Here is a 17,877-nt window from a genome sequence, read left to right as displayed (position 1 = left end):
CCCTATAAATCATGAGAAGAATTGAGGGGTGAGCACCCCATTAACCTTCTTGGTATTATATTGCGCATGTGCTGATGCGCAATACAAAGGCGAACTTACCCCATATTCAGTTCAGATATATTTACAAACATTTTTCATTTTACAGATTTCTTTCAATATTTAAAAAACAATTTTCATAAAGAGGAATGTTCCACAATTATAATTATAAAAAATATCGAAATCTATGAATGACAAGTATTGTTTTTCCAAAATTCAAAATTGAAAAAATTATCGATTGGAACCATCATTTTCATAATTGTTAAATATTTTCGTTAATAACAAACCAATTAATACGAAATTTTGTATGAACCATAGATACCTTATAATAAAACATTCTTAAAAAGAATTTTACAAAAAAAATTATTTTTGTAAAAGCTATTAAGAAAAACGGACTTACCCGACAACCGAACTTACCCTACTCTCCCCTAACCATTCATTAACTACGTAAGAATCATTTTTTCAAATTTTGACCTCCCCTCCTCCCCACACGGAAAGAAAAAGTCTAAAGAATATTCTAATATATTATAGAAAAGTTTGACAAGATGAACAATTTATAATATTTATTTGATTTGCTGAAAATTATTTCAAGATGTCTAAGAAACTTTATGTTGCGTATGATAAAACGTTTGAAATGTATTAAAAAAATTATAGATTATAAATATTCTCATATAATAGAAAAAATGTTTTTAATTGTCGTAAAATTATTATTATATTTTATGAAACTATCAATATACAGAAGTAAAATTATTTTAATACTTATAAGAAAGATGAGTTCAGATGTGTATTCCAGACAAGTTTAAAAAATTACTATACTGTATGAAATATTTTGAAGAATCGCGCACGCATCAGTTGCGCAGTAGTCTGCTGCGCATACATTTTCACAGTGAGAATGTCTTCTAGTATCGAAGGACCACCTGCAGCGTGCGTTGCGTAGCTAGTTGGTTAGGGTTGCGTTCTATTAATATTAGGGTTGTGCATTCGATTCCAGTCGTTAGTAGATTTTCTGTTAGGTAGGCTATCATTAAGTTCAAATAAATGTTCAGAGTTTATAGTATATGAATTCTGGGTGCAATATCAAGATACGTGGTGCTTTAAAAAAATTTAAAAACTAAAAGGTAAACTATATAAATTTTTTTAAAATAAATTTTCTGTATGATAAGTTATTATACATTTCATTGTCAGGTTTTACATTTATATACAGTATAGTAATTTACTTTATATTGATTCAATATATTTAATATACGGTATTAAGAATCTTTCAATGAATGTAAGGATTAAATATTTCATAGAAAGGCTTTGTATTTTAAAACAGTATTGTAATTTATTTCATATTGATCCAAATTTTATTCATATTTGTCTTTATTTTCTTTAACCTGTATTGTAATTGTTATGAATATTAATTAGAGATACAGTATTGAAACATTTTTAAAAAGTGACTCTTGTCCAACTTTTTAATATTCTTTAGACTTTTTCTTTCCGTGCATGTAAAGATATATAAGATTTCTAACACTGAACCTCAGCAGCACAGTTACTAGCTACGAACGACGCATAAAAATCAAAGTCTTGTTATATTAATTTCCGTGCTGGACCACGAAACTCTTAAAATTCATAAAACACTATTAAATATTATAAGAAATTATTTACGATCATATCGACGACGATATTTCACGATTTGTCAAGAATAATAGTGGTGTCCACAACCGAATTAATTTGAGTGCTCACAACCAAACTTTACTACAAGTTACTAACGATATTTTTCATAAAAAGGTGGAAAAAAGTGCCCTTTTTAGCACCGCGTTATGAAAAAAAATGTTTACGTATACTTTAACTTATCTACTACTGAACACCTATCAGAAAACAGTTTTGGTAGGCTAAAAATAGAATTTAACTTTTTGCCCCAGCCATTTAACTTTTCGCCCCAGCATGGGGCAAAACAAAATTTTCAAAAAAGGACAAAACATGTATTGTATGCGAAAATATCAGAAACTTTTTTATTGAAAGTTGTAGGGGACAAGTTGCCCTACAATATTGATGTATAAATATTTGCATCTAAGCGGATTATATTGTCTAAAAAAATCTTTTATGCAAAATTTAACTTTTCGCCTCAGTCTCCCCTATCTAATTATTATTCATATATAGGGTAGTGGCACCAGTGAAAGAACATTTAAGGAAATGTATACTTTCGTAATTCTTTATTTTTATTGACATTCTTGAATTTCGTTTTAAACATATGCAATGAATGGCAAAATTCCTAAAGAATTTAAAGCCTATGATACAAAATTTTATAAATATAACATAAAATATCAAATTTTAATCAAATATTGAAAAATGTCCATTTGGCAGTAAAAGAATATTGACCAATAAAACAACAGTTGTATTTTTCAGTGAAAGAACTTTTAAAGAAATAAGGAACTAAAAAATATTTTTTTATAGTGCTAAAAGTTATACCTACTGTGTGAAATATCGTAATAAATAATAATCAATTTGGTCTTTTACAGGTGTCAATTCTTTCACTGGTGCAACTACCCTATGCGAATTTTTCATACTAAATAAGTGCCCAATGGAAAAATGTCATTATCATTCGCATATTAATCGGCCTAATATTTGTAGCAAATTGTTCTCTTTTGGTTTATTATTGACAACTAATAGTGGATCACTATTGGTGAATTATTTTTATGAATAATTATTTTTAAGAATAAAAAAGAAAAATGCGTTAAAAGTTTTTGTTGCATAAATATACCACAAAAACTATGTAAGTACAAAGCCCTTGTACGCGTTCAAATAGCACCGAAAATAATATATTTAAAGTGCTGAGCTCTTTCTAAAATTTTTACATAACTTTTTTGATATTTTTTATTAATTTGTTTATACACCTGTCTTCAGCCTTACATACTTGGCTATACAAGTGTCTCTTTACAAATTTCGCTCTTACAATATTTCTATAATTATTTCTTACTAGTCACTATTTTTGCGCGCTACGCACGCCCCTTTTCTTTTTGCTATTAAAAATGGAATTGTTTTTACACCGAAAAGTTTCTAATATTACTCTAAAGATACACACATAGTTATTAAAAACATTTTATCTTTAAAGGATTAAATTTTATTTTAAATTTTGTGTACCTATTCCCTTTTTGAATTTATTCCCTTTTTTAATTTAATTCACCATTGATAACTTTAAGTAACAAATCTACAAATTCCGTTTCTTTAGGTAAAGCTCTCATATTATCTGTTAATGTGTATTTTTTGAAATATTTCTATAGTTTACTATTTTTTATTAATAAATTTACTATTTTTGATTTAGTACCCCGTTCTTCAATTGGTAAAGTTTGTCGAAAATCTCCGCCTAGAATTACAATTTTACTACCAAAAGGTTCGTTGGAATAGATAATCCATAATTTCTAAAGCATATTTTGGAGCCATTGGTGCTTCATCCCAAATAAAAACATCTATATTTTTTAAAAAGAGGCCTTCTAAAGATTGAACTTTAATGTTTGAAGATAAATCACTTTATAATGGAACGGGTAAGCCTAAAACTTTATGAACAGTTTTTCCATTAGGAAGCAGAGTCGCAGCTATACCTGTAAATGCCATGTTGCAAACATTTATTCCTTTACTTCTTAACAATTTCCATAGAACCATCAAAAGAATCCTTTAGGGCATCAAGTACATAATCAACTACAAGTTTTTGTTTTACATTTAATTTAGCATAATTCTGTTCTCCTATGTTAATATGTTCTGCAATATTTATATCATTAACTTGTTCAGTAAAAATTTCATCTTGTATATCTAATAACCCCTTAAAGTCAGTTAAATTATATCCTTCGTTAAATAACATTGTTTTAATATTTCTACAAGCCTTTTGTTCAGCTTCAATGTCGTTTATTTTTTAATAATCTTCTGACATTTGACCATTAAATTGTTCCCATATATAGTTTATCCGGATGTACAGGATGACATTGAATTAAAATTCTTGTGAATAATTGGCGAAGTGAATGAGGCATCATCCATAATGCAGCTTCTTCGATTGTCCTAATCCACTCACTATCATCTTCTACAAGTCCAAATGCCAAACAAGCAGTTGTAAAAATTCATGAACAACTCCATTAACTGTTCTCAAACTTTCAAAAGAAGTTGCTTCTTTTACTGTAAGCAACAATAATCTAAGATGAAATAACTCCAATCGATGTGGATTAACTGAATACATTCTTCCCTATACTTTTACTTTACGAATTCTTTGTTTCCATTCAAGAGATTTTGTTACCCATGTATAATGCCCTGGTATATCTAAATAATAATACTTTTGAGCATTACTATCTCGTTGGTTAAGTTTAAAATAATCCAAAAGTATTTGTATTTAAATCGAAAGAAATTCCGTTACTATCTTTTTCTTCTCGAATAATAACATTCTGTTCATTTGGCAAATGTATGGGTAAGCGATTAACGCTATGACTCTTTTTCTCTAAAGGTTTATTTAGAATTCTCCAAACTGCCTCAACTGGACCAACATATCTAATTTATTCATAATGATGTATTTCATTATGATTAACAGTTACCTCACCATTCGCATTTGTGATAACAATAGATGCATCATCATGCCCTTTGAGAATATATTTATATAAATATTTAACAGACTTGATACTCGAAACTATTTCTACATTAATATGTCAATTAAATGTTTCTGAAAGTTTAGGGCAATACGGAATAACATTAGAATTATCAACAATAAATCCATTTGGTCGTTCATACGCTTTATTATTATTTCTTCGACGACAATGAACATAGCAATTTTCTTCAATTGTAGTTTCTTCTTGATAACTTTTTGGAAATTTTTTTAAACATTTCACATCAATTAAACACCAATCTCCACATGGTCCGTGAATATTATTTTGCATTATTATTTTATGTAAAAAACGATTAATATTTTCATCAGGAATTTCTGCAGAAATAAAACGATCAACACTTTCAACTGTTAATATTTTAGAATTTTCTTTTAATATAACTAACAAATGAATGTGTGGCAATCCTCGCTTTTGAAATTCAATAACATAAACATAAGATTTGACTTCTCCAAATAATATATTATCAACAATAGGTAGATGTTTAACTTTTAATGCGAAAACCCTAGTTACTATATCAGGTCTATCAGCAGCAGTTTGATAGGGGAATAAATTTTCCTGTATCTATTTCCAATTTGGATTACACGTAATTGCGATAAATAAATCTGGTCTACCATGACGAGCAACAATAGCCATCGAATCCTGATATTGTTGCATCATATTGCGAGGTGATCCTATAAAAGTAGAAGGCAATATAAGCGTTTTTCACACGTGTACATCATTTTCCAACACATGATTGTGTAAATAATCCATCAGTCCTTTATATCTTTCACTTCTCACTTGAGCTTGATTATTTGCACAAAACCTTAATCTATCTTTTTCTATTTTAACATCATTTTCAACTACCCATTGTTGATCTAAAATCTACCTCCTTTAAAAAATTGATTAAATTCTTTATCTCTTACAGCAATTTTGTATTTAATGTAGGCAGACCTAGAAATAGTATGATTTCTAATTTATTTATTTATTTATTTAATTAGATCAAGTTCCTAGGGCTTGGAGCCCACTAAGGAACTGTGTACATAAATTTACAACTAAGTAAATATTTATACAATTCTTAAAATTATATAACAAAAATGTAGAACTTAAAACTAAAATATATATTAAAAGTAAATAACAATTCTAAAGCAATTATAACTTCTGACAAAAATGATTCAAAAATAAACAAAGTGAGAAAAAGAAACAATTACCAATAAGTAATGTCAAAAAACCCACTAGTTTTTTTAAACAAAAAATCGAAAAATAGTTTTCTAAAAATAAATTGATTATTTGATTCCCTAATTACATTTGGTAGTTTATTCCATAATCTTGCACTTCTAACAATGAATGATCTCTGCATAAAACATGTGCGATGAAAGGGTATATCTAAAATATTTTTCCTTTCTCGGAGTTTAGCAAAACATGAATGATTAACATTCTTGCATTTTATAAAGTCGAAAAGATATAAAGGAGTCTTATTATTAATAATTGAATAAAACAAGTTACTAATAAAATATTGTCTTCTAGTAGCAACATTTAATAAACCCGATTTAATTCTAAATGGAGTTATATGCTAAGTCTTAGGTAAATTATATACGAAACGAATGCAGGCGTTCAGTGCTCTTTCTAGTTTTTTATTAAGCTCATCCGTAATATCATCATAAACCTGACAGCAGTAGTCGAAGTTGGGAAGAACAAGTGCTTTTATTAAAATCAATCGAGTAGAAAATGGGAGAGAATCTTTACTTCTGTTTAGCTGCTGTAAAGTTATAAATGTTTTTTGCGAAATATGATCAACTTGTTCTTTCCACGTCAACGTACGGTTTAAAAACAAACTAAGATCCTTCACATTTTCTTTATATAAAATAGGAATTCCCTCTACTACAAGAGGAGGAAAGGCTAGAAGGGTATCAATTGTAGGTGAAGCCGAATAACTAAACACCATTGCATGTGTTTTGCTCGAATTCAAAACAAGTGCATTATTTCTCGCCCACTTAGCAACAAGATCAATATCCATTTGCACCATTTTAAGTAAGTCAGAAAGTGAACTCAGCGGACCAGATAAATAAATTTTAAAGTCGTCTGCATACTTATGAAATTTACAGAACTTTAGGTCTTTACCAAGATCAGAAATAAAAAGATTAAATAGAAGAGATGAAAGTGCTGCACCCTGAGGAACACCACACTCAAGTCTATCTATCTATCATATTGAAGGATCTTAGTTTGTCAATCAGTAAGTCATGGTCAACTGATGGAAAAGCTCGCGAAAAATCAAAAAAGACAACGACTGTAATAAATTTCGATTCCATCGCAAGCTTTATATCAGAAGTGAACTTAAGCATAGCAGTACAAGTACTGTGTTTAGCTTGAAATCCCGATTGAAAAGGTTCAAATAAACAATTAGCAGACAGATAAGATGTAACCTGACTGCAAACTATCTTTTCCAGAGACTCTGATAAGGCACAAATAATAGATATTGCTCTATAGTCGTTGGCAGTTCTAGGATTACTCATTTTAGGAATTGGCCGAATATTGTTAGTTTTCCATATATTAGGAAAAGTACTAGTTTGTAGCGAATAATTATAAATGTGAAGGAGAACAGGGTATATAATAGGAAGGGCTAATTTAATCATTTTAATAGAAACAAAATCTGGCCCCATTGCATTAGTTTTAACTTGAGATAAACTATCAATTAAGTCTTTATATGTGATATCATCAAAAAAGAAATTATTTTCGTTAAATGAGTTATGAGCGTAAAATAATGCATCAGAATTAAAATGAGAAGTGTTAGTGGATAATAATTGATTAGAAGTAGATGTATTAGTAGATTTTTGTGCAAAAACACTTACAAACTCATGCGCCTGTAAACCATGGTCAGTTTTATTCCTATTTGATGAAATTAAATTTAGTTTTTTTAAAATATTCCAAATATTTTGAGATTTACTTTTGTTTTTAATAATGTTTAAGTTATATTTATTATACGCATCTCTTATTCTAGTTTTTACTAAATTACGCATTTTTTTGAAGTTTGCCTGATCAATGTCACGTTTCGTTCTCCTGACTTTATTCCGAAGTTTATTTCTTTCTCTAATTAGTTCTCGTATTTCATTGGTCATCCACGGAGAAAATCTTCTTTTAACATTAGATAAGTGAAGCGGCGCAAAGGTATCAAACGATAATGTCAAAAAATGAGTGAGCATAAATACCTTCTCATGAATATTTGGCTCAGAGAAGATTTAATTCTGTAATCACTATCACTACGAATCATATTTAATATTATAACCCTTATTTCCAAGTGGATAAAATATCTTATCTTATTCATAAGATTCTGGTGTTTCTCCTTCAGAGTTTGTATTAAAAATTGCAGCAACTTCATTAAAACTTTGATAATTGTATCTATTTTTATCAAAACCTTTTTTCAACGTGAACAATAATTGTAACTCAGGAATTTCTTCATTATTTGTCTTGCTAATTTAGCTTCTATTTGAATTACCTCTGACATCATCAAGTGAGATTTTGTGTATGCATTAGAATTTCTCATAATATTTTCTATAGATTTTAAACCCTCTTCATCCAAATTTTCGTTACTTTTTAATCTGTATCTGATTGATTCCTCGGGGTCATAAATAAATAATTGACCAAAACATGGATCCTTACCTTTATCCGGATATAAAGCACTATTAATTTGATGGTAAATTTGACCTTGAATTTTGTAACGGGCGCGAGCTACAGCTACCAAAACTTTAAACGCGTTTTTCTCAAAACCACTTTTTTCTAACTGGTGACAAGGATTACTGAAAATCTATTTAACTGATCGGTCTGCAATTTAGAGGCATTATTCTACACATGAGTGGCTATCGTGTGAACCTCGGTAATGATTTTACATAAACATTTTCCTATTTTTTTTAAACAATTACTTACGAAAAAACAAGCGATTTTTGAAATTTTTTTTAACAGTCCGACATTTTGTTATTTATTAAGATAAATTGTTTATTGAGGTTCACACGATAACAGTAAGCCTACTGAGTAAAACTACGTTTGATTTTTTTATTTCAGACAATACTGAAGAAAGTTATCGTTGTGACCGTTCACCCGTGCATTTTCAGAGGAGTCACCTTTGACTCATAAAAATAATTATTAAATGATTTGAAAAATCACTAAAAAAATTTTTTTTTGTATATTTTTAGACACCAATTATAACATGTAAAATAAGTGATTAAATTATATTTTATTTTCTGTGAATAAAAAGTTCCTGAAAAAAGCCTGCAATTTCGGCTGTCACATAGGAAAAGTTCCTTAATTCATCTGGATATTGTATTAAAGTTAACACAACACCTCCATGACTACAGCAGTCATTAAAACTAACTTTTTTATCAGTAACTTTTTCATCTTTAATCGGACCTAGATAATTTTCAACATTCAACTCATTTTGAATTTGATGCTTTAATACTCTTCCACAATAATTTCTTTGACATCGAGTATTCTTTGTTTTTGACAAAGAACTTGTATCACTATTTTTATTTTTTAATTTAAGTTTCTCAGCATATTCTATTTTGGATTCGACATGAAGTTTTTTCTTAGTTGAAGTGTGTTTTTCACTTAATAATTTACGTTATCAATTGTACGTTTTAATTTTTGCCTCTCACGATAACTTTTTTGAATTTCAGCCCTACTTTGTTTAAGTGTTGTTGATGCAATATTTCCTGCATTTATTTTATTTATTATTCTCGAGAAAGAAATTTCTTTTTTAATAGAGTTTTTAGAAAAGTTTGATTCTCCATACTGAAGTTGAATATCTTTTTCATTTAAAAGGCACTTTTATAGTCATACACAACTATGCAAGATCTAATATTAGAAAGTTGTACAGAGGAAAATTTACATAAACTATTGTTTTCGAACATTAACATTAAATGATTTCTAATATTACAATAATAGTAATTGACAGAGTGGGGCAGAATATTAGAAAACAACAATGTTGCAAATGCTATTCCATATACTCCATAAGAAAGACTGTATTCTGGTTGTTGATCAACAGTTGTGAAAACTACTGGTGGTTCAAAAGGATATAATCTATAATTAAACAATCTCTTTGATCATGATTTAAACATTTTTTATTAAGATTATCAAAAATGTAAAGGCTTATTCCATCATAATAAGTACAAATCCAATGACCAGATTTATAAGATCCACTAAAAAGTATTTGAATGTGCTGCTTACTTTTCTCGATTGGAACTATCAAATCAATTGTTTGTAAACACAAAGTATTTTGCATATTATAAAAAAAATTTGATTGGCTTCCCAATAGCTTTTGAAATTCATACATATGATCATTATTTAGCATTGCTCCTTCAGTGACAACAGTACTTAAATCATGAGTAGTCAAATTAACAGTTTAAATAATTTAACTAATTTCCAATTTTGTCTCTTATCCAATATTTAACCAATTTACAATTTTTCCTTTTCTCTAATTCAACCAACTTCCAGCTTTGCTTTTATCCAATATAAACAATTTCTAATTTTTCCTTTTATCCAATTTAACCAATTTCCAGCTTTGTTTTTATCCAATACAACTAATTACCAATTTTGCCTTTTAATCAAATTAACCAATTTCCAGCTTTGTTTTTAACCAATATAACCAATTTTCAATTTTTCCTTTTATCCAATATAACCAATTTCTAATTTTGCCTTTTACCCAATTTAACAAATTTCCAGCTTTTTTAACCAATTTCCAGCTTTGTTTCTATCCAATATAACAAATTTCCAATTTTTCCTTTTATCCAATTTAAGCAATTTCTAATTTCTCCTTTTATCCAATTTAACCAATTTCCAGCTTTGTTTTTATCCAATCGAACTAATTTCTAATTTTGCCTTTTATCCAATTTAACAAATTTTCTCTCTTACCCAATATTTAAACAATTTACAATTTTTCCTTTTCTCCAATTTAACCCTCCATCCGTCGCACCTTTTTTTGTAACGCGATCCGTCGCAGGTGAGAGAAATTCTCACCCTAATTAGTCCAAACTTGTTCTAAAATGCCAAATTTTTTTTTGAATGTTCATTAGAATTTCTAAACAACCTATTGGCAGTAAAATTAACTTTTATTTTCTGTTAATTATTTAAATAAAAAATTAATGACAAATGAAATCGAGTATACGCAGTCAGTCGCATACTGAGAAGTTCCCTCACTTCGCGTCAAAAATCCTCGACATTTGCTGCTTTCAAAATTCAATAACAAAGAAATTAAAATAAAAAAAAACACAAAAATTGTTTTAATGTAAAGAAGAAGAGTGTTGTGAAAGGTAATGAGAATATGAAATTATAATTTTTTGTATTTTAAAAGTTATAAATAAAAAAAGAAACTGGGTGAGGAAAATTCTCACCATGCGACGGATAGAGGGTTAACCAATTTCCAGCTTTGTTTTTATCCAATATAAATAATTTACAATTTTTCCTTTTTCCAATTTAACCAATTTCCAGCTTTGTTTTTATCCAATATAACCAATTTTCAATTTTTCCTTTCATCCAATTAAACCAATTTCCAGCTTTCTTTTTATCCAATATAACCAATTTCCAATTTTTCTTTTATCCAATATAACCAATTTTTAATTTTGCCTTTTATCCAATATAACCAATTTCTAATTTTTCCTTTTATTAAATTTAACCAATTTCCAGCTTTGTTTTTATCCAATTTAAACAATTTCCAGCTTTGTTTTCATCCAATATAATAAATTTCTAATTTTTCCTTTCATCCAATTTAAACAATTTTCAGCTTTGTTTTTATCCAATTTAAACAATTTCCAGCTTTGTTTTTATCCAATATAACCAATTTTCAATTTTTCCTTTTATCCAATTTAACCAATTTCCAGCTTATTTAACCAATTTAACCAATTTCCAGTTTTGTCTTTATCCAACATAATTAATTACCAATTTTGGCTTTTATTCAATATAACCAATTTCCAATTTTTTCTTTCATCTAATTTAAACAATTTTCAGCTTTTTTTTTATCCAATAGAACCAATTTCCAGCTTTGTTTTTATCCAATATAACCAATTTTCAATTTTTCCTTTCATCCAATTAAACCAATTTCCAGCTTTCTTTTTATCCAATATAACCAAATTCCAATTTTTCTTTTATCCAATATAACCAATTTTTAATTTTGCCTTTTATCCAATATAACGAATTTCTAATTTTGCCTTTTATTAAATTTAACCAATTTCCAGCTTTGTTTTCATCCAATTTAAACAATTTCCAGCTTTGTTTTCATCCAATATAATAAATTTCCAATTTTTCCTATCATCCAATTTAAACAATTTTCAGCTTTGTTTTTATCCAATAGAACCAATTTCCATTTTTTTATTTAATCCAATTTAACCAAGTTCTAATTTTGCCTTTTATTAAATTTAACCAATTTCCAGCTTTGGTTTTATCCAATATAACCAATTTTCAATTTTTCCTTTTATCCAATTTAACCAATTTCCAGCTTATTTAACCAATTTAACCAATTTCCAGTTTTGTCTTTATCCAACATAACTAATTACCAATTTTGGCTTTTATTCAATATAACCAATTTCCAATTTTTTCTTTCATCTAATTTAAACAATTTCCAGCTTTGTTTTTATCCAATAGAACCAATTTCCAATTTTTCCTTTTATCCAATATAACCAATTTTTAATTTTGCCTTTTATCCAATATAACCAATTTCTAATTTTGCCTTTTATTAAATTTAACCAATTTCCAGCTTTGTTTTTATCCAATTTAAACAATTTCAAGCTTTGTTTTCATCCAATATAATAAATTTCCAATTTTTCCTTTCATCCAATTTAAACAATTTTCAGCTTTGTTTTTATCTAACAGAACCAATTTCCATTTTTTTATTTAATCCAATTTAACCAATTTCTAATTTTGCCTTTTATTAAATTTAATCAATTTCCAGCTTTGTTTTTATCCAATTTAAACAATTTCCAGCTTTGTTTTTATCCAATATAATAAATTTTCAATTTTTCCTTTCATCCAATTTAAACAATTTTTAGCTTTGTTTTTATCCAATATAACCAATTTTTAATTTTGCCTTTTATCCAATATAACCAATTTCTAATTTTGCCTTTTATCCAATTTAACCAATTTCCAGCTTTTTTGTCCAATATAACCAATTTTCAATTTTGCCTTTTATCCAATTTAACCAATTTCCATCTTTGTTTTTATCCAATATAACCAATTGCCAATTTTTTCTTTCATCCAATTTAAACAATTTCCAGCTTTGTTTTTATCCAATAGAACCAATTTCCAATTTTTATTTTTATCTAATATAACCTGTTACTGACGCGAAATGACCTTGTAGTGTGTTTGTAATTTTGTATTTGCGATGGCCCAGAACAATGGATAGTGAGATAAGGTTTCTGGAAAACCCCAAAAAGGGAAGGGGCGGCGGAAAGTCCTGAAGGGAGCAGGTAAAGACAAGTCAGTACAAGTCTAACAGTCTTCGAATATAGACGGGTCAGTCGTTGTATAATTATAATTGTAACAAATTTTCAGTGTTCAAATCAATTTAGTTTTCAATTCATTATTGTTATTCGTTATAATTTTTGTTACTTTGTGAAAATAAAAATTACTCTTGAAAATAAAATTGGTGGAGGCGCCGGGTATATATATATTTGAAACAGTGAAAAGTGAAAATTAGATGGCACGAGGTCGTGGACGTGGTCGACCACGTGGTCGAGGCGGGGCCTCGCGGAATGTTGCAACCGGGCACAAGGATACAGTTTCCCAATCTCTACGGGGTGGAGAGTCGGGAACACGTGGCAGCAAATCGGATAACCGAAGTAGACGTAGTGTGGACGCATTGATGATCGCTCATCAACGTTATTTAGACGAACTAAGTGAAATCGATAGAGATTATGCTACTTATGTATCAGAAAATAGCGACTGCAGCGATGAAGAGAGAATTAAACGCGCCAGAACTCGAGAGTGGGCGACTCAAAATCACCAACGATGGGGTCCAACTCGAAATAACGAAAGACCTCTAACTTTATCTCATGTAGAGGAAAATATCGGCGTCAGGCATGCCGAAGCGGCAACGAAGAGACTCATAGGACACATGACAATGAGCAAGAAACTCCCTGAATTTGATGGTAACGTATTGGAATGGCCTGCATTCCGAAGAGCATTCGAGCAATCGACTAAAACAGGAGGACTAACTGAGCAGGATAACCTTTTGAGGTTACATGAATCTCTCAAGGGACAAGCCCGGGAGGCCGTAGCTGCTGTAATGATGACAGCCGAAAATACAAGCGAAATAATAAAGATTCTGCAGATGCGCTATGGAAACCCAGGCATTGTGTCAAAAAGAGTAGTTGAGGACTTGAATAAATTACCCCCTATTATGGACGAAAGGGGAGAAGGGATCGTGATATTCGCCACCAAAGTTAAGAACTGCGTAGCGGCCATGCAATCGGCGAATAACGTTGGATACTTGTACAGTCCTGATCTAACAAACGAAATATTAAAAAAATTGCCACCCAGTATGATTCAACTTTACCACAGATTCTTGTGTGATAGAAATGACGATGTACAATCGTCATTAATAACACTATCAGATTTTCTATTCCGGGAAGCGGAGATGGCATGCAAGGCAGGTACGAGCGAGCTATTTTACCAAACACAAAAGGATCTGGATGATGTCGCTAAGAAAAGCAACGTTAGGAACAGATTAGGCCATCAGTCAAGCACACGTGGTAATACCTTTAAAAAACGTACAGTATTGCATACAGATACATCGCAAAAATCTAAACGAGCCAAAACAACGGTTTCAGAATCTGAAAAAGAGTGTTCGTATTGCGAAATATTTGGTCATCACATCACTGGTTGTGGAGAATTTACAAAAATATCGAAACAGGATCGCATGGAATGGGTAAAGGAAAAAAGATTGTGCTACCGTTGTTTATCAAATACACACTATAACCGAGATTGCCATGCGACGGGGTGTAAAGAAGATGGATGCACCAAAAGTCACCACTCATTGCTTCACGGCGGATTTCCAAAAGGGAAAACACGTACAACTACAACTGCTGATCATGAAAAGGATGGAGCAAGGTCCTCCATGTGACTAGTACTGTTGAAAATAATGCAAGTTATAGTACACGGACCAAAAGGAAGTATCGTCACATACGCTATGTTAGATGATGGGGCGACGGTAACATTAATAGACTCGAAATTAGCACAACAAATAGGAGCAGAGGGAACAAATACCATATTACGATTACAAGCTGTAAAGGGAACCGAGATAGTTGACAGCAAGAGTCAAATGATTAATTTTGATATTACGAACCCATTAGATAAACAAAAGAACAGGTACGAAATAAGAGATGCACAGACTATTAAAAATCTAAGGTTACCTCCTCAAAGTCTGCACGCAGAAGATGTCGAAACATATAAACATCTGAGACATATAGATATCAATTATTATCACTTCGTCAGACCGAAAATATTAATTGGTCAAGATAATAGTCATTTAATAACACCAAAAGAGATACGAATCACATCGGTATATGAACCAGTGGGATCACTCACACAACTCGGCTGGACAATTCACGGCAACTTGAAACGAAGAAACCCTAAAGAAAATGAAGAACACGTTGGACAGTTGTCTCTAAAACAAGTAAACGGCTACGATGAAAAAGATACTATAAATGATCTTCATCGAATTGTGAAGTTAAATTTTAATCTCGAATCTATTGGGATTAAATTGATATGTCGAAAAGATAAAGACTCTGAACGTGTTGAAAGGATCTTACATGATACTACACGAAGAGTTGGAAATAAATGGGAAGCTGGTCTTTTATGGAAAAAAGACTCTATATAAAAGGCCAAACAGTAAGGAATATGCGAAGAAAAGATTAGAGGCTGTCGAACGTAAGATGGATCGAGATGCTGACTACGGAAAACAATATACTCGAGAAATAGAAAATTTAATTCGATCTAAGTACGCAAAAAAGATAGACGATTCATATAAACCAAGTGATTGCACTTGGTATTTACCTCACTTCGGCGTTCAGAATCCAAATAAGCCTGGAAAATTTCGACTCGTATTTGACGCTGCAGCAAAAGTGGATGGAATCTCATTAAACGATCAACTAATGACTGGGCCGGACTTAGTGACTCCGCTGTTAAGCGTATTAATGAGATTCCGAATTGAAAAAATTGCATTCAAAGGAGACATTAAAGAAATGTTTTTGCAGGTGAAGATCCGCAACGAAGACCAGAACGCTCAGCGATTTTTGTGGCGAGGGTGGAATAGAAAAGAAGAACCATCCACGTATGTGATGACGTCCATGATATTCGGAGCAGCGTCATCGCCTCACATGGCTCAGTATATAAAAAATAAAAATGCAAAAGAGCTGGAAGGAAAATATCCGGAAGCGGTAAAGGCCATTATAAAAAACCATTATGTGGATGATTATCTGGATTGTGTCGAAGATGAAGAAAAGGCCATTGAAAGGATAAATCAAGTAACCACAATACATAAAAATGGAGGATTCGAGATAAGAAACTGGGCATGCAACAGCGACAAGGTATTGGCTACAATGGGAACTACGGCTCCAACGAAAGGATCGATCAACCTGGTAATGCTTGATGAGAACACACATAAAACTCTTGGCCTGATATGGGACCCACGAGAAGATATGATAACCTTTGATCTAAGCTTTAAAAGAATAGCAGGGAATATATTGGATGGATCGGAAATACCAACGAAGCGTCAAATGTTACAGACTATTATGTCTGTCTACGATCCGTTGGGAATGTTGAGCCCATACCACGTTAAAGCTAAAATTCTACTCCAAAACGTATGGAGAAGTGGGATCGATTGGGACGAAAGATTAAAAATACCAGAATTCGAAAAATGGAAACTATGGATAAACGATATAGAAGGAGTCAAAAAGGCGAAAATACCAAGGTGTTATAGAATGAGGCGTGAGAAACCCGAGAGATTAGAGCTACATACATTTAGTGATGCTAGCGAACAAGCTTACTCGGCTGTCGTATATTGGAGAATGGTCTATCCGGATGGGAACGTAGAAGTATCATACGTAGTAGGTAAAAGCCGAGTATCGCCCCTAAAACCAATATCCATACCGAGAATGGAACTACAAGGTGCTCTGATAGGCAGTAGATTGGCTGACTTCGTAACTCGAGAACTTGAGATGAAAATCGATGAACGTTATTTTTGGACAGACTCTAGGAATGTACTATCTTGGATAAATGCAGATCCTCACAAATATCAAGCATTCGTTGCCCACCGTCTCGGTGAAATTAGTGAAATAACGAGCCCACATGAGTGGAGGTGGGTAAGCACGAGAGACAATCCGGCGGATGTAGCCACTAGAGATCGTGGAAAAATAGAAGTACAATTGTCGAAATGGTTACAAGGAGCTGAATTCCTAAAAAAAACGAGTGACAATTGGCCACCATTTACTACAACAAAGGAGATAAGCGTCGAAAGGAAGATTACTTGTCTAAACGTAACGAGAACACAAAAAGAATTCGAATTACCAGATATAAATCGGTTTTCGAAATGGTTACGATTAATTCGATGTACCGCATGGGTATATGTGGGGAAGAAGATATGGATTGAAAGAACGAAAATGAAGCCAACTGCAGAAAATATAGAACAAGCAGAAAATCAATGGATTCAGAAAACTCAGTACGATTCCTTCGAAAAGGAACTCGAAGCCATTAAAGCCGGTCGTCCGATCCAGAAAGACAGTCGATTATGCAAGCTGCCACTGATTATTGATAAGGATATACTAAAAATTGATAGCAGAATAGGATTAGCAAACAACATCAACCAAAATATGAAAAATCCTGTTATTATAGATGGAAAACATAGATTCGCCAAGTTGTTAATCCTACATTGGCACGAGAAACTGCATCATGGATTTACGGAGGCCGTTATCAACGAACTGCGTCAACGGTACTGGATCCTGAATATCAGGCCTACTGTAAAAAAGTAATATCGCAATGTCAGCAGTGTCGAATAAAAAGGGCTAAACCCGAAGCACCTAGGATGGGAAACCTACCAGAAGCGCGAATGGATAAGAACGAGAGACCATTTACTCGATGCGGCCTCGATTATTTTGGTCCGATGATAATCACAATCGGGAGGAAACATGTAAAAAGGTGGGGTGTACTTTTCACCTGCTTAACTGTTCGCGCCATCCACGTAGAATTAGCACACACACTTTCTGCG

The 17,877-nt window shown here is 31.3% G+C and overlaps 1 protein-coding gene across 1 annotated transcript; it reads left to right on the top strand.

The window, feature by feature from the left end:
* The first annotated feature begins 15,547 nt into the window (after positions 1-15,547).
* Positions 15,548-17,641, top strand: LOC122504516. Its single transcript, XM_043615663.1, has one exon. It carries the CDS (start codon positions 15,548-15,550, stop codon positions 17,639-17,641), a length of 2,094 nt encoding a protein of 697 aa, XP_043471598.1.
* The last annotated feature ends 236 nt before the right edge of the window (positions 17,642-17,877 follow it).

Source organism: Leptopilina heterotoma, unplaced genomic scaffold, assembly GCF_015476425.1.
Source record: "Leptopilina heterotoma isolate Lh14 unplaced genomic scaffold, ASM1547642v1 Lhet_302, whole genome shotgun sequence".
Taxonomy (NCBI): domain Eukaryota; kingdom Metazoa; phylum Arthropoda; class Insecta; order Hymenoptera; family Figitidae; genus Leptopilina; species Leptopilina heterotoma.
This window is presented reverse-complemented; position numbering and strand designations above follow the sequence as displayed.